The sequence below is a fragment of the Pagrus major genome, chromosome 19 (genome assembly GCF_040436345.1).
Source record: "Pagrus major chromosome 19, Pma_NU_1.0".
NCBI lineage: Eukaryota > Metazoa > Chordata > Actinopteri > Spariformes > Sparidae > Pagrus > Pagrus major.
This window is the reverse complement of record NC_133233.1, coordinates 24846032-24864793: the sequence shown is the minus strand read 5'-3', so window position 1 is coordinate 24864793 and position 18762 is coordinate 24846032. Positions and strand designations below refer to the sequence as shown.

The 18762-nt window shown below is 39.6% G+C and overlaps 1 protein-coding gene across 3 annotated transcripts in view; it reads left to right on the top strand.

Annotated features, from left to right (window-relative positions):
- LOC141014487 (cadherin-12-like) overlaps window positions 1-18762 on the top strand; it is a 57050-nt gene that overhangs the window by 33610 nt on the left and 4678 nt on the right. For all 3 annotated transcript variants that reach the window (XM_073488300.1, XM_073488301.1, XM_073488302.1), the window contains exons 6-10: window positions 364-617; window positions 5708-5844; window positions 9255-9376; window positions 15038-15155; window positions 17751-18002. In XM_073488300.1, coding sequence (XP_073344401.1) covers window positions 364-617; window positions 5708-5844; window positions 9255-9376; window positions 15038-15155; window positions 17751-18002 — 883 coding nt within the window. The remainder of the gene's footprint in view (window positions 1-363; window positions 618-5707; window positions 5845-9254; window positions 9377-15037; window positions 15156-17750; window positions 18003-18762) is intronic.

Here is an 18762-nt window from a genome sequence, read left to right as displayed (position 1 = left end):
AATAGATTGTAAGTTCTTCTTTTCAGGTGAGAACAATGCGACACAAACTAAACATTCAAATCACTGAAATACTGAAATGTGTTGGGTGTACGGAGGTTGCTGTTGGCATTCACCAGGAGTTACTCATCCTTGAAAAAGCTCGAGTGAAATAAAGATGAACTGAGGGCAAACTTGGTGTCAACACTGATGCTCATGTTCAGTTACTGCATCTCTTCAAGTGCTCTTAGCTCGTTCTGACGAACACCACAGAGGGCGTAAATTACAGCTGACACATTCTAGATCATGACACCATGACAGGATCACGATGTGAAAATAAACTGCAGTTAAAGTAACTTTAACTGTACTCTTCTCTGTTTTCCACAGCCGCTGGACTTTGAAACCAAGAAAGCTTACACCTTTAAGGTAGATGCCTCCAACGCTCATCTGGACCCACGATTTCAAAGCTTTGGGGCTTTCAAAGACACAGCAACAGTGAAGATTAACGTTTTGGATGTGGACGAGCCCCCGGTGTTCAATAAGCCCTCCTATGTGATGGATGTGTATGAGGACACGCCTGCAGGCACCATCATTGGAGCGGTGACGGCACAGGATTTAGATGCCAGCAGCAGCCCAGTCAGGTAAAGTTCAACTCTTCTGTCTGAAACAATATGCACTTTCCAGCAAGTTTCACAACATTGTGTTGAACTTTGGTGTTGTATCGAAATGGATGTTTTTCAAAAATGATCGAAAGTAGCTGCAAATTTCACCAGAAATGATGATTGGTCAGTGTTTTAGTTTTATTTGTTCAAATTCCCAATCGTCATGGTACTTAAAGGGACATCAGACTACTTTCACAGATTTTCGATCAAATTTGAAGATATGGACTGACTGCAATCCATGAATGAACCTTCAGTTCTCCTCCGAAGTATTCAGAAGATAACGTATGGTATAGAGAGACCAACTCATGTCTGACATTGTCTTTATTAAATTGCTGCACAGATAGTAAAATAACATCACTGTAGATACTGGCCATTATAAAAGTAAAGAAAGACACTGCATGTCAGTCTGACCCAGTTTGGAAATTCTTACCATTCAATGAAGTCTAATGTAGGTCATTTTTAGATTATTCAGAATGTCAAAATCTAAGTGAATGTGAATAAAGTAGCCCTGGATCTAAATGCACATCTTCATCTTGAAAGGCTTTAGCATTGAAACCAAATATCCCTCGTAACTCCTGCAGGGATAAAAGAGCTAAAGGGAGAAGTACTGTGATCCTGCAGCCAGTAATTGAAGGTTTTAGAACTCTAATCCATTCATCAATGTCTCAAGTCTCCATTCATCAATGTCATCATGGCTTTAATCTTGAGAGTATTGTCAGTTTTACTCATCAGTTTGAGGACTAATCAATCTATGTAGAACATTTGACATTGTCATGTAAAATCATGTGAGCATCTTCTCTTCAGTGCGTGTTGGTGATGTGACAGAAACAATATTATAACATCACTGGTGGTCCCATATTTCAATATCTGTACATGCAATATCTGAACATGTTAATAGTATTATTATTATTATTGTTATTATTATTTGACCTGATAAAAGTTTTATTGATTATAGATTAAGATTGTTTTTATTTTATTTTTTTATTTTAATTTTATCTATTTTAATTTGTTTGTGTTGCAAGACCGAACAATTGAGACAAGACAAGACACAACTAAGCATATTACAAGACATGACAGGATAAGCACATTAACATGTAACATGTATATATTAACATAACACAAAAATCTTCACACACAGGACCTCCACAAAACTGCCAACATCCCAGTACTGCTTTTTAATTTTAAATACTTTTATTCTAAATTCACTGGACTACTGCTACTGTTCTGCAGCTGGACATTAATCCCACTAATGTCCAGTTTATTTTTCTACTGTATATGTACTCACTTCAATGTGAGTAGTCCTCATAATAAGCATTCATTTATCAGTAATAAGGCCCTTATAAGTCCTTAATAGCTGCTTATTAACATTTGCTATCTGCTAATGAACGCATAATAAAGCACATATTAATCTTTTGAAGAAGAAAAAGGCTTAAAAAGGTTTAACAATGATATAATAGGTAATTATTAAGTATTTAAGTTTTAGTTAAACTTAATAAATGTGTTTGTAGTGCTATAAAAAACAATTATAAGAAACTCATAAGGCTTTCATTAATGTTCTAAAGCATTTATAAACTGTCAACAAGTTTCTTATTGGTGTTAATATTTTTTTATCTTCCAACAATAAACATTATGATGCTATTATTTACACTGTTAGGATATCATTAATGTCAATAAGTATCTTATAAAGGACTTACAAGGGCCTTATCAACCATTAAGTAATGCTTATTACAAGGACATAAATATAAAAGATCACCCTTATGGCACCTTCTTTTGACCATTACAGAGCATCACCATTTTAAAAAGTTTTTTCTGAGTAGAGTGGCCATGGGTTTCTATGCAGTTGGATGCAGTTGTTCAAAGCTGTTGTTAGATACTTCTAGGGAGAGGTCTTTCTTAGATCATATTATTTGACTGTATTTATTGAATTAATTGCCATAATTTCACTGATGCCACTTCAATGAATTCTATGGTTGTCCTTATTCTTGTGTTGATGTGAATAAACATAACAATGTGCAGATGTTTGATAGATTGATAAGTCATATTGAGAGGAAAAAGAAGAGGATGTGTTAAGTATATGTCAGCGTTCCTTTTGCACAACTTTCAGGGCTGTAATTAAAATGGGCTCCGTTACACAGAGGAAGCTGTCCTCTTTTATCTTTACCGACATCCTAAATTAGCCGTACTTCAGTATTTAATTAATGCTGAGAGTAACACGTGTTACGATATCTAGAAGTTTTGGGTCGGATCAGAACAAATGAGCAGGTCTTTGGACTATACAAAGGCAGTTTGCAGTTACAGATCAATCACTGACAAACAGAAACAAACAAAAACATTTTTGAACATGACAGCTGATAAAACATGTACGCAGTGTATCAGTTTAGCCTCACAGAAGCACAGCATGAATATTAATTCAACCTTTTTCTGTATTGAATTAAATCAAAACAATGAATTCCTTATATTTCAATTTCCCTTGGTTATAAAACAAAAAAATAATCCTTGTCAAACTAAATTTACTGCATGTATTTTTTTCCCCAAAAACTACAGGATACTAAATAATTTTATAATTTACATTTTTTACTGTAGACTGCCAGTCTCTCCTCGGTAATTATCAGGCGGGACATTAAACCATCACTGCTCACTTTTATAGTTCTGACAGACGAGTCTTTCCCTTTTCTGTCAGTCTCTCTGTTTTTCTACGCACCCACAACCACACATACACACTATCCTGCATTCTAACATAAAACTTGAGTGCTAGATAACAATAGATCATAACTGGAAAAGACAAAAGAAGTGCATTCTTAAAAATGTATGAGAACCATTTTCTTAAAAATCTATTACAGTGGCTTCTTTTGGCTCGAGCATATTGCTTTGTGGTAATGGTTCTCGGAAGATGTATCGCTTGAGTGCAACACAAACGGCAAAAACACCTGTTGCATGTGAAGAAGTTGTTTTATTATGAATATTTTATTACAGAAACAACAAAAAAAAAAGCAGAGATTTTTTACAACAAAAAGCTTATGCCCTCTATTCTAGGGATCTCCACTTTGTCTCCGGCACTTTAAATATTCATCGATACCACAGCTGACATTGTTCATTTGTGTGTCTTCAGAGAGCAGCCTTGCATTCTTCACTTCAAAACAATAGACCCAATGACCCATCATGCATAGGGAATTATGCTTTTAGACTTTAGACTCAACTGTTTCTGCTGTTTAGCAGTATGGAGCTGAGTTATCTGTAGCTGGGGAAACAAAAGGGCATCATGAATTCTTCATTGTCGGTCGATTCTAAAGAACTGCCTAAAGTTAGAATGAGTTCGAAAGAGTGCACTTTTGGCTTCTGTTTAAAATGGTAATACCACAAATCACAAGACGCCAATGAGTCACGTTGCTCATGAACTTTAGAGGGTAAAACTGTAAACTCTTAAAAAAAATCAATCCCTGTGGAGAATAAACACAAATGTGCCTCTTTCTTAAATTACTGTGTGTTTTGTGTGTGATGTTCGCCGGATTGAGTTAACATCACAGCAGTTCAAAGACGGAGATAACGGCCGTAATTAATTTTCATATCTACACCTCTCAGCACCAAGTCGAGCTTAAGTAGACTCTTTAGATCTGTCTTTTCTTTCTCACAGCTGTTGATGAGCTCCATTCTCCTTAATGATAACGCAGAGATTGTAGCAATTACAAGTCATTTTTGATGTTTTCTATCTCACATGAATACAAAAAAGAAAATGTAGTTTTTGAAGCATTTTTTTGCCATTTATATTGACAGATTGCAAGATATGCGCTGGCGGGGGGTTTGTTGTTTTGGTCAAGAGAATTTCAAAACGCTCATAATATTCTGGTGATGAGGCGTTTTCTCTAACCTCTGGGCCACACTGAATGTGAAACGTATGCTTTAGCCGCAGCTTGACTCAAATAATACCCCACCCCAAAAAAAAGAAGAAAAAAAAAAACGTTTTGCCCTGAGGGAAAAATTGCAACCCATTGATCTTTTGAACTCTTGATGGGGGTTTGGCTGTAATATTTATCAAAGAGACTCACTCTAAACTATTTTGACACGATCATGTTCACTTCAAGGCTGCATGCAACACACAGTTAAAGAGAGGACGTGGACAAATCAAAACTGAAACTGAAAATTTGAAGGAACCAAAGCTTGTAAAAAAAAGGCAAACTACACTGAAATGGTTCTGTTATTATTCTCATTACAGTGAAAGACTTCGGGGTTTGAATGAACGATAGGCCCATTTCTCTTAATGAGTGAGTCGAGTCCAGTTTGAGGCTCTACAGTGTAGAAAAACAAGCATGATAAATATTAATGAGAAATACCCTTTTAAGATCAAATAGATTGCCATGGAAGAGAAAAAAAAGCAGAATGGTGGCCCAGAGAAGCTGTCCTTCATGTGGCAAGTCCAAGATCAAGCCCAAGAGAAATTAAGCATCTCTCCTGCGGAAGTGCCTACGAGCAAGGCACTGAACCCCTGACCTTTGACCTCCCTGTGAAGCAGGGGGGGGGAATGAAAGACAGCAACATATTTTCTCCTGTGGGAACTGCTCCGACGATCACAAAATTATTAATGAAAAATAGCCTTTTAAGATCAAATAGCATGGCATGATGAATGGCGCTGTCAGTGGCATGCCGTTTGGTTTCAGATCTCTTTTGTGTTTCATAGTTTGCATTCAGAGCGTCTGAGCAAGACCAGAGATGTATTTCTCAGAGAGGACGCCGTATCCTCTGTTCTCAGACACCAGACCAACATTTCATGCCTTTGTTGTTCATCGGCCGGGAGAGATTGATACGGTTTCAACTGTGCCTAAAATTCATTTATGCTCACAAGAAAAGCGTTTGCTCAGCATGGCCAAAGTACATGTGCCCCATTACAAGATTGGAAAGTATATGCGATCCTCAGCACATTTTCTGGAAATGACCATTCAGAATGAGTAATGAAGGCTACGCCAACATTATATTACACCTAACTCATATACATGAGCCCAGAGGGGAAATCAGTGGGGTTTAATTCTCTGGTTTATGTTGGAAATGGATGCCATTAAACAAACATTTTCTTTCAGGTATTCCATTGACTGGAAGAGTGACTTGGACAGCTACTTTGACATTGATCCAGTAGAGGGGACCATTTCCACGAACGAACTCCTCGACAGGGAGAGCATCGCCCAGCACAATATCTCCATCGTGGCGACCAAACTTAGTAAGTATGACAACGAGATCGATCGTGATTCATGCAGGTGCCGTTGTCCTTCCCCCGCCATAATCTGTGTGAAGGATTTAACACGCTTTTACTCAAGTCAATACTCAATCCCATTTTGCTGGAAAGGTTTATAGGTGACTATAAACCATGATGGCTCTCCCGGCGGGATGTATCTCCAGGACATTGTCTCCTCCAGCGTACTCGCTTTAACTCTGTTTTCATTTTTAACTGTCCTTTTTTTAACACATTTGATGACATTGGCATTGGAAGGGAGCTCTTCTTGCCAGAGTCAACTTTTACTTACACCGCAGTAAAATGTGAACCCTCTGGAGTTTTTACAGCAAGCAGATGCAGCGAGAAAAGGGTGAAGTAATGCGTGGCTGTGGCTTTAAGACATGTCATCAAGCTAATTATGTTTTTATGAAGGAAGTGGAGCAAATTTCCGGATAAATAAGCAAATCCATCGTCATCAAGTCATCAAATCTGCTAAGAACCGTCAAAGTCATTATCCCAGAGGCAGGCTGGTGCTCAATCAAAATTACCCACGCTGTATATTCATTAGGACAGACTGTGAAATATGGGCTGTTAAAACTTGAGTCATTGTCGCCTTGGAAACTGATATTACTCACTTCCCCTCAAGGTCATGGCAGTGACATGCTAATTCTGTTTTCAATGTGTGTGCGTGCGTTTCTTTGTGTGGCTTTTGTGCAGAAGTGTCAAGGAACTGGAGGATGAGGAGGACTGAAAGGGTATACGGTGGTGGGAGGAGGGAGTAGGAGGAAGATGGGAGTTTTACAAGCGCGGTACATGTTCAGTGCGACTATACAGGATTGGAGCAGCATTTTCCTGCACATCTTACCATCGCCCACTTGCCTTTCATTCCTTTCCTATCAGCCTCTGATCCAGCCCTTTGCCCTCTCTGGGTTCCCCGATGCTCCTTTGGAGACTATTTTCACCGTGAGAGAGAGTGGAGACAAAAATTCAGCTCCAGAAAACAACGTCTAAAATAAATGATGGGGACGGTTGTACTGGTGCAGAAGGGAAAGAGATAAACCCAGCACCCCGGAGTTTGTGTCCCCACTCGTGAGTTCAAATGTGTTTGTGACCTTGAGTGAGATTTGGCAGAACTTTGTGTTCTGGGTATTGGATAGCTGTTATGGCTCCTCTGCGATGCATTCCATTATCATCAGCGGGATGTTGTCTGTCTCTTACTCGGGTTTTAAACCATGAAGAACAGCGATAAATTCTGAAGCAAGATACCTTCAATGCCCATAGAAATAATGTATTGTATGAGGTCATGCACAGAAAAAAAAGCGCTCTGACTCTCTTGAGCAGCCTCACAGCAGTTTTCAATAAACACTAAATTATTGCAGACCTTCCTATTTGACCCGTTTCTGCTTCTACTGTGTGTCCTTCCTGCTAATATGTTTCTCGCATTTGTCCACCCACACCTTTTATTCCCCGTTACAATAACTCTGAGCAAAATATCCAACATTTTGAGTTGTTGAATGACATCCCTTTTGAATAAAAGGTACTTTTCCGCTGCAACGATTAGCACAACACCTGAGTTGAAGACTTTTCACGTCACAAAGCCTGGGAGATTTGTCCGGTCATTGCCAGACACCGCAGTCATGCAGCAAAATGAGAGCAGTGTCTGCTGCTCTCCTGAGACACAGTACACAGCAGAAGGCGTGCTAAATAAGAGCCGGGGCTAGATTAACGGTTTGCTTTTTGGCATTTAAGCCCAGTGGCAATTTTTTAGGAGTCAAAGAAAGGGGAAGATCTATTAAATGCAATAATAACCTTGGCAGGAAGCGGTGAGGAGGCACACTTTCTATTCGTTTACAGCAATAAAGTGTACAACCATCATGCAGTTTTGAGTTTGCTTACTTTAATTCTGTCCACAGTTGCACTTTCTACATGACTATCCACAGGGAATGTTTCTGTCTCTGTTTTGTAGCCCATTTTTTTTTATAGATTTGTGGTTGATTGCTTGCAAAGATTGAGGTTTTTTTTTTTTATTATTAAAATGAGCTTAATTAAAAAAGTAATATCCAGTAGAAAAGCAGTATAAAGCAGACAACTTTATGGCTGACTGCCCAAGCATTCTGTAGCAATACAGGATTCTGCTTCAGTAAAATAAATAGAGCATTTTGTTACTTGGCTGAAATGCTGACACTAGACAGATTTCAATATAACCACTGTACCATTGCTCCATCTAGTGGGCTGTAAGATATATCACTGATGACATGCTGAGAGTCAGTCAACAGTTATGGTGATGAGTTTTTTTAGGAAGAGATGAAGAGGAAATTATGCTATTTTGTTACCAGAAGAAGTTTTGAAAGCAGATTTTCATCGATGCAGACGATTCGAGGTTCTTCAAACTTTTAGAGGCCAAAGAATTGAGCAACCCGATGACCGAAAAGATCAGTATTTTTGCTGGGTGAGCATCAATGTTAGTAGTTCAGACAGTGCACTGCAGCAAATCCCACTCTTGGTGTCATTTTTACCTTGGTTGGAAGATTGCTTTTTCCATCAAGGTCAGAGACAGGTTACTAACTGAGCTGTGGCTGCGTCTCCAATCCCCTTGAGACCACTCTACAGATCCCCCCCCTCTTGCATCCTTCTAAACCACCTACCTACACACAAGCCTACGCACCTACGCGCCCCTGCACAGGCACTCACACAAACAAGCACACACTAAGCCCCCCTACTGCAGAGCAAAGCCTATTCCCGCATCAAATCCATAAAGTTTACCTTACTTGGGCTTTCACACAAAAAGAACATTTCCCCGTGGTGCCCCTGCAGCGAGGAAACATTGTAACAAACAACCCTGGATTCAAGTTAGTCCCTCTCAAGGGGGCTTTCACACTATAATTAATATGAGCCGCACATCTTATAGCTAAAACCCATAACAGAATCTAAGCCTGCAATGGAAATATTCTCTCCATAGAGCCGTATTCCATGAGGCGAGGCATGCTTTATTTGTAGGCAGCGCATGGGATGCTTTTAACTGTGTGTTTTTATTTAATTCTCCTTTTCATCATCAATCAAAAGCGTCATAAAATAGCAGCGTCAGGGCGCAATTTATGCACCAGCATGTTCCAGACACATGAATGGTTCTCCAGCAGAGGTATTTAACCAGTGGGCGAGCAGCTAGGCGGTTTAGCATCTGCTCAAGGACACTCAGACTGGACACTTGCACCACTTGGTGGTCTTTAACCACTTGGCCATCCCACAGCAACAGTGATAAACCTTTATGCTTCTGCCCCAAAATATGATGGTAGTACTGTAGGTATCCACATGATGTCAGTGCTGTGAAATAAAAACTCCCAGTGTATTTTATCCAGTCCTGAGTTCACATGTCTGCTCTATTTAAACACTTTGTTTCGTTGTGTTTTCCTCTCCAGACAGTCCAGTTCTGACCAGCCGGGTGGCCGTCACTGTCCACGTGTTGGACATCAACGAGTTCCCCCCTGAGCTCGCCAGCCCTTATGAGACCTTTGTGTGCGAAAATGCCAAAGTGGGGCAGGTACGTTCACATTTTCCTCCCTTCCCTGCCTCATTATGTGCACATGTGATGAGCTCCTGGCACTGAACGCAGCAAATGTTGTGGTGTTGAGAAGTGTTGATCTTTCAGTGAGTCGACAGCTGTTGAGTGGGGTGTTGCTTTTCCTGATAATGGCTTTTAGGTGTTTGCTGAAAACCATCTCAAGGTGATAAATTGAATATGAAATGAGAGAGTTGCTGTTTAAACTTAGTCAGAAAAAAACTGTGATTTTACAGCACATGGATGATAAAATTTAGTGCCACTGTTTGCCTTTCCGAGCTGCATATCGCTGTAGTAAATACACTCATTTACCTCTCACATTGATATCAGACAGTAGGTCGATTTCCAGTATTTTACTCAAGGTCACTTGGATAAAACCTTTTTATTTCAAGGGAGTTTGCAGAGAGCCCTTCAGCACAGTGTGTGAATCTAAATCTCGAACTGATTGTGTCATAGAGTTCGATTCAGCTCGAGAGGCAATCATAAAGCGCAGCAGTGCTTTGCATATCAGCAACCTAGAGTACATTTCAGATGATGTATTTGAGATGCAGTGGAGAATTTGCCTGTGCGCATTGTAAACCACCTGTGCCTGTAAATTAGCCCATTAACCAGCATCTATATGCGGTTAGCGTTCGGAGGGAACAGCGTCTTTGGCAGTCTATCAAATTGCTGTAGACTCCTCATCACGCTGAGGATGTTTTCCCGGGTCCTTAGGCCTGTTGCAATCAAAACAACGGCTATGCCCTGCATTTGAAGGCAACACTGTCTTGCTAACATGAAGTTGCCAGTGATTTTTGCCATGTTTTCAGCCTTCAAGATTGAATCTAAACACTTTGAAAAAGGCGCCCTGACAACCTTTTCTTTCAATCAGCTGCTGACTACGAGGGCATCCGACATGAATGCAAAATGTTCTGCCAATATTTATATTATTTCACTTGAGAGATCTCAGATTCTATCTGTGCTCTTCTCTTCTAGTGAAAGGCTAGGTTTGACTTCATGTACGTACAGTAAATCCACCAGGTGGTATTTAAGAATTTTTCAAATCAAAATTCAATAACAGTTGTGTATTCCTTTTAGTTTACGAGGGCACTGTCAATCAAATCTGCTCAAACCACATCCACTCAGTCCTGATGAAACAGTAGCTGGGTTACACGCTTGATAAATAATAAATACAGATGCTTTCCAAACTTTTACTGTATGCATTGGCTACAGTTTTTTAATCATAAATATTTTAAAGCTACATAGAAGTACTTAGTATCTGAGACCACGTTTTCAGGGGCTTTAAGGATCAACAGATCTTTACACTCACTTGCACAGCTTCTGCCCTGGAACCCACACCGTTCTTCACAATTTGTGATACTTTCACAAATTAAACCATAAAGGATTGCGATCCTTAACTTGCTATACCTATAATCCAATCAGCATATTGCTCTTCCGAGGATAAATTAAAATCTTGTGCAACAGTTGCAGAGAAATACATTGAAAAAAACAGGTGTTACAAGCCGGACTGAGGGGAAACCCTGGCGCACCATGAAAATGAGACTCCCTTCCTCCCAACTCTTAAGAACCACCAGCAACAAAGAGTTTAAAAGACACAGAAATAGAAATGCTGGCAGTCTGGCTGGAAGTGGAGAGAGGAAAGACCACAGGTGCTGGGAGAAGCCTTTAAACTGCAGCTTGGAGGTCCAGGACCTTTGACTCCAGTTACGAGAACCAAATGAGAGCATTTTTCTTATTGTTTCAGCAATCAGATTACAGAAAATAATTATTCTGATAATCAAAAAAATGCTGAATTTTGGATCCGATATCGGCCAGGCCAATAATTGGTCAACCCATAATATACAGTATATACCAGGGCTCCAGACTAACTTTCTACACTGGCTGTACTGGTTTGCTAACGTTTTCATTAAGGTGCACCAGCACATTACTTAGGTGCAGCCAATTATACATTTTCATTCAGAACAGGAATAAAGGTGCATATAGATGTTTTTCTTTATTTAAATCACAGCACATGCAATAGGAGATTGCAATAAGCTCAGATGTTTTAAAAGTTAAGTTAAAGTTCTGCTGTTTAAAGTGCGTCACGGATATGAAAATAGGAGCCGAACGCAAACACGCAGAGGCGGGCAGAACAAAAGGGGAGCTTTAATAAAGTGAGCTGTAATCCAAGTGAGCCCAAAATACAAGAATGAAAAAAGGCAGGCAGCAAAAAACAACAAACAGACAAATTGAAGAGGCAGAAAGTGAAATATGACACATGAGGGTATAATCACCTAAATAAAACAGGAATGGAAAAAATGACAAATGACAAAAAACCCAAACCATGACAGCTTGACAGACTGAATACATCAACCCAAAATATTATTGAGGTATTATACAAACCATTGATTGATATAAACAATCTAATATACAGAAAAAATGTTTATATAGTAATATTTGTTCAAATGCAAATGTTTACACAGTTGCACCCTGGAGCCCTGTATACATAAATGTAAATACAGTATATGTTTAATTTACTTAACTTGTACTTTTGATACTTAAGTAGATTTACTGCCAGAAAAGTAATTCAGTACATTTAATACTAGATACTTTGATTCAGTACTATTTGTACTGATGACTTAAAAGTAATATTTTCGCATGGTATCTTAACAAAAGTATGACTTTCAGGTACTTTTTACAACACTGGATTGATATTCAGATCAGCTGCAAACATTATGGCCTACCCTCTTCTCTCCTCTTCTTTACTCCCTGACTTTTATCTCCTGCTTTTAATCTTCTGTTTTCCCACCTATTCTCCCCCCCTGCCTGCGTTGCCCTCCAGTGCAGTATATACACTCTCCTCCACTGTTTCCACAGCATGATTCCACCAGGTGCTGTGCACAGCTGGTGGATGATAAAGAATTGCAGATCCTCTCTTGTAAAATCCATCACACGTCTCTCTTGATGATTATCTGCGCTCGCACAGCTGAAAAACATACAAACTGCTCGTTTTGGAGTGCTTCACACTGTGGCACAACTTCCCATGTAAAATAATCAGTAAGCAGGATGTAGCTGAGCAAGAGAAGCGACTGGCTATTTTCATGTAAATGTGTGGCCTCGGACCTTAAACTTAGATTTGCAAATAAAACTGGTCAGGGCAGTGGCAAAGTAATGGACTAGTAGTTTCCTTATTTTAATATTAACTATTCTCAGAGACCTGATCAGTCAACTGGTGGAGTGTGAAATGAGAAAAAGCAGCCACAAAGGAATCATAAAACAAGCTTATTTACTACTGCAGAGTTTGACTTATTAGATATACTTAAGACAGCCAGTGCTATTATGTGTCCCTCTTTCTTCAATGTATTTCCTTTGCTCTTTTATAATGCCACATTGAAATGCTATCCTCTTACTCAGTTGGTTATGCCGGAATAATTACATTTACATTTACAGCATTTAGCCGACACTCTTATCTAGCTTGACTTACAATGCAGCTGAGTGCAAAAGCAGAATACACTTAAAGCCATTTAACATATACAATAGGACGCGGTAATAAGCAGTTACAGCAGCTCACACAGCTCCACTTATGATAGAGAGGGGTGGGAGGCACTCAAGTCCAAGAAAAGGAGCATTTTTTACACGAGAGATTAGAATAAAGGGTGTAATTAGGAAATAAAACCAACCTTTTCAAAGCTGGTGACAAATATGGATGTTTACCATTGAAGCTAAGGACAGCCAGTTTAATATACTATATACTATATATTATATAAATTCAGTATTTTCACTCATTCAGTATTGTTTGTTGCTGATGAACAGCATTTAAAGAATCGTTACAGATCACGTTACATACAAAAATCACTAAGCAATTTCAGAAATTGACAAAAAATATCCAAAACTTATGTTTATATTATATAAGTTTAACTGAGGTGTTCTGACGCTACAGGAAGGAAATGTAATTTTATCAGTCCTCATTGTATTGTTTTTATTGGAGATGAAACAAACGGCTGATTAATCATTTGGTCAATCTACAGATAATTAGTTATTGATAGTTCTGATACTTTGTCATTTAAGTTAGAGGAGCAATTTGTGAGATATCGGCAGAAGTTTAGTTGAAAACAGTGGTGGATGTTTGAGGGGCAGGGGCGAAAACAATAAAAAGGGCACAAGCTGTATGTGGTGCGGCACCAGTGCGCAGAAATTAGTGATATATTTGTAGTGAAGAGAGGGCACTTCACCATGTTTTCTCTACTGAAAGGGCATTTTATATGTTTTATCTACCATAAGGGTATCCAAGAGGGCACTTTGCAGCCTTTAATTTGATGATGGGGATGCCAAGGGGGCGATTGACTGTTGAGACTATTTTTCAACAACATAACATTTTGAGGTTTTACTGCCCTTTTAAGGACACTTATAATTGCCCAGGAAATGCAAGGGGAGACGGGCATGCAACAGAGGTCTGTGGCTTGAATCAAGCCAGTGACACTGCAGCTTAATTTTATGCGACTTTACTGATCTTCCACCAGGACACCCTGCAAAACATAAATCACTCTGGGCTGTGTTTAGGTTTGATGGACATAAGTAATTATTTCTGACAATACTGGAAAAAAAGATTGATAGATTGCATGCAAGTGAAAGTGATTGTTGGTTGCAGCTTTAGATTTATTCATCACTGAGCTAATTTGGTTGCTGGGAATCAATAGTGTGAAGTGTACAGCTGCTGTGGGGAGCACAACAGAGCTCTCATCACACCTGGTGTCAGGTTTACTCCCCTGGAGGGAATCTTATTCAAATAGTGAGAGGGGGGAAGCAACACATTTGAGCTGATATAACAGGGCAGGAGGGCTGATTAGTGGTTTCTCCGTGTGGGTGAGCCGAGGCTGAGGCATCAGGTCTGCTTCAGGTCAAGCCCTGTGGGTGGTGAGGGAGAGCAGTCCAGGTAGCGCAGCTGGGCTGGCAGGACAGCCGCTTTCAGACAAAGCTCAGAGACGTTCAGGGGGATTGAAGAAAGTATAAAGTCGTCAGCAGTCTGGTACAGAGGTGGCTGAGTCCGCAGTCTGTGTCTAGCAGAGTGGAAATACAGAGAAGTTAGTGGCTGCTTGGCTTGGCTGTTGTTCAGTAAACACATTTTCACATATTCACATAAGTCATTGAAGTGGAGCAAGAGGTGTTGGATTGTTCAAAATGGTGCCTGTTTCTTGTTTCATTGCAGGGTTTTTTGGTCCTGTGCTCTTGGAATATGCTCTGTAATATAAATACAATATACTGCAAAATCACTGTTTTCACTTCATGAACATTGAACAAGCTCCGGCATTATGAATGAACTTAATCCATCACACTATATGAGGTGAGCTGAGCTAGAAATGTCAGTTATCAATCAAGTGTTCAGCGACTGTATCCAAAACTTCTAGAGAGAACAAATCACTGCCTTGTTAAAAGACTGACAGGTCTGACACTTCTGCTCAATGCTGAATAATTTCACATTTTCTGCCAGAACAATCCGACCTGTAGGAGTTTAATTTCCATTAAAGACGGAACATAACTACTCAAAACAAAACCCTCAATCTGGGGAAATCCAAATTTCCACACAGAAAAGTATAACGTTAGCTAAAACGTATTAGTACACTTTGATTTCTGTCAGATTTTTACTTTTGTTTCCTTTTTCAACAGGTGATTCAAACCTTTAGTGCAAGAGACCAGGATCTACCCACTTCTGGACAACAGTTCTCCTTCAAATCACCAAAGGACGACGTAAAAAACAAGAACTTCACCATCCGGGACTTTGGAAGTAAGTGTTCTTGTATTCTGACAACACCCTCTGTTCTGTGACATGATAAATCAGTACAAGTGAGACACAGCAGAATGATTTCTGACTATATAGCCTGAGGAGGTATCGCCTATGATCACAGTTTATGCAGCTCCGTCTTTTAAACTATGGAAACTCGCAGCATTCACTCTCAGCATTTATACCTTGACAAATGATTACAGTTTAGCAATATGAATGATGATGAAATGGCGCCTGCGATCAATTAGACTTCCCTAGAAAGAAAGCAGATGGTAAATTGATCACTTCAAAGGAAGAAAGAGAAGTCATTTGTGAGATTACACAAACAGTTTTAACAGATTGGTAAATGATATGAAAAGTGGCCTTGATAGTGATAAGAAAATCAATTTATAGTATAATAATGACAACAGCTGAATTTGGGGGCAAACAATCCAACAAATAGAACCATTATTAATTACATTTCAGAATCAGAAATACTTTATTAATTGAGAATGGATGTGCCACAAATATAGAAATTATAAGAAAAATATGAAATAGAGAATAAGAGCTGAGAGCAATATTGAACAATTACCCCAAAAATCTTACTTGAGTAAATGTAAAGATATTTTGGTGAAAGTGAAAGTCACCCATACAGAAAGTACTTGAGCAGAAGTCTGATCTGATATGAAATGTACTTAAGTATCAAAAATACAAGTAAAAGTAATTTATACGGATGTTAACATCATATGTACTGGTGGGTCGATAAGATCCAATATTCAGTATTTTTCTGATGATTGCAATCAATGTTCTTGTACTTTAAAATACGCTACGTTGGCTCTGATGCAGCATGCAGTCTGCAAAGTAACTAGTTACTCAAGTAAAAGTCCCATATTTACCTCCAAAATGTAGCGGAACAAGTATCTCACAATTGCACTATGTTAAGTGCTTGAGTACATGTGCATTTCATCACTGAATAAAAATATGTAAAACATAAAAATATAGAGTAAATGTATGTGAATTAAACTATGACACATGAAAACTAAAGATGTGTGCCTTATGCTACACTATAACAGCAATGTAGATAATATTGAATGATACTGAAATAGGTAATAAATAACAATATTTACAGTCTAAATACAGTATACCAAAGTAACTGCTCAGTTAAATAATTGCTCAAGTCTGAATCACACATAGTGTTGCAGAGATTTTTAAAAAAATGTATTTTAAATGAAATACTGCCCACAATCCAACTGTTATGTATACCTTAATAATAATAATAATAATAATAATAATAATAATAATAATATATCTCAATAGCTTCCCTCCAATCTCTAGATGCAACTAGTTAGTTTGGAATTAGGACAACCACCTTCTCAAGATCAGTTATTATTTAGTTTAAGAGTGTCATGTCTCACTGCTAAAAATAACTAAAGTACATGCAGCGAGACGTTGTCTTATGATAAGGGAGTATATGACACTGCAGTGTGCACTGGCCGAGCCCTTTGAAGTCTAACCAGAAAGACGGGTAATGAAAAGTGGGACGTGGCAGGATGAGGCCAGGGAAACGAATGCATTCACCATCCTTGACAAGCCCAGGTCTGAACCTCTGATCCAGTTTTACCTTTTGGACACAGCGTCTTGCAGTTTCCTGGCTGCCAGAGGCCCTGCGAGCGAGCTCTCCAGACACAGAGTGAGATCTGATAGGCAGGGACAGAAAAATACAAGCACCACGGGCACCTCGGACAGCTTCAGCAAGAGAGGGAGAGGGGGCACAAACAGAATCACGGTTGTGCACAACATGCAAGGTGTGCTAAAATGCCTGACCTCCTGTCAGGAAAAAGTGCCGGGCTCCGTCAGCGGAACAAACCCAGCTTGACAGGGGTCAGACAGTCTGGCTGTAGCAGACAGAACCAGGCAGGTCCAACCTGACACGTTCCCTCTCCCTCGTATACATTGTCGACCTCTATTCCACTCGCCGTCCTCACACCTCCGGCTGTCTCCCCAAGTTGTTCCCTTTGTGTGTTTTTATTTTTTTTCTCACGCATTATCTCTCGTTGCTAATCTGCTGTTTCTCCAGAGTGATGCTGCCTGCACAAAGAGATAACAAAATAACAACAGATCCCAACAGTTCTCACAGCGAAGGTAGACAGGAAACGCTTTGCAATGTTTCAGGGAATGATGTAGTGGGTGTGGTTAGGCTCTATCAGCTTCTAAAGTAAGCGGTGTAAAATGGCGAGGGCTTTGATAAGACGAACTCTTTGATACATTGTAGCTTCTCATCACATTCAGAGAGGATTTGATATCAAACGTAAAGAGTTATCAGACATTGAAAAGTTTTATATATCTTCTCATACTTGGACCTCCAGACTTGTAATGTAGCTCCAAGGATTGTCTGATTGATGCTGGGTGAAATATTTTCTTCTGCTTTGGTCCGAACACTGTCTAACCTGCACAGATCAAGGAATAAGCACTGTCTCCACTACTTCAGGCCTTTCTGTTCACATTTGGACGATTCTTTTAATCTACGAGCACACACTCTTTCAAAAAAAGTCAACGGCTGTTTTGAAGATTTCTTCTCGGTCGATTGCAAAACTTCTCCTTTTTTTCCCCTTCTTCCAGACAACACAGCCGGAATTGTGACAAAGCGGGGTGGCTTCAGACGACGCTTGCAGGAGATTTACTTCCTTCCTGTGGTGATTGAAGATAATGGCTATCCACCCAAGAGCAGCACAGGCACCCTGACCATCCGTGTATGCGGCTGTGAATCAGATGGTTCCCTGCTAACTTGCAGTGCAGAGGCCATCTTTCTCCCCGTGGGTCTCAGCACAGGAGCTCTAATCGCCATCCTTCTATGTATCATCATCCTGTTAGGTGAGACCTGTTGTCTTCTGGCTTGTAAACAGTCTTCATTTTAGCACAGAGTCATTGATAACAATAAAGTAAACGGGATTTGTTGTGTGTGCTGCCATATTGCTACAGCCCTAATCTTAAAAAAACCTCAGCACAAGGTAACCTCACATTTTGGCAGCTCCCTGACAGGAAAGATAGTGATTTTTAAGACTTTAAATGTATCTTTTGGTGGTATTGGTGGAAAATATGACAATTGTTTTAACCACTGTAAGTAATTTGGTCTTTCTTCTCAAGGGTAACTTGGGTATTTTTCAACCTGGACCCTATTTTCCCATGCCTTTGTGTCTAAGTGACTAATGGGGACAACAATTTTTGAAATTGGTCCAGTATTGAGCGAGACGGCTGCAGCCGGCAGCCGCAAAACGGGCTGCAATGTAATCTCTCTCCATTCTTTCCAATCTCTCCAATTTCACACCTTCAAAGTTCCTAAAGTGCTTGTTTTGCAACTGACAGGCTCAAATTGTTATTCTAAGTGTCCGACAACATTATGGAAAGGATTCCTACGGAGATAGATCTTTTTGTTAAAGCATTAAATCCTTTTTGTTTTCACCAGAAACGGTCCCTATCGCTCTCGCCAAAGCCACCAGACTCCATTCGCAGAAACAGTAATTTTATGAACGTTAAACACACTTTCTTCAAACATGACAGGACAAAAAAACTCAGCAAAAAACTATGTGGTTCATCTTTCCATTGTTCCAGCAATCACCATCTCTGGTTTGGC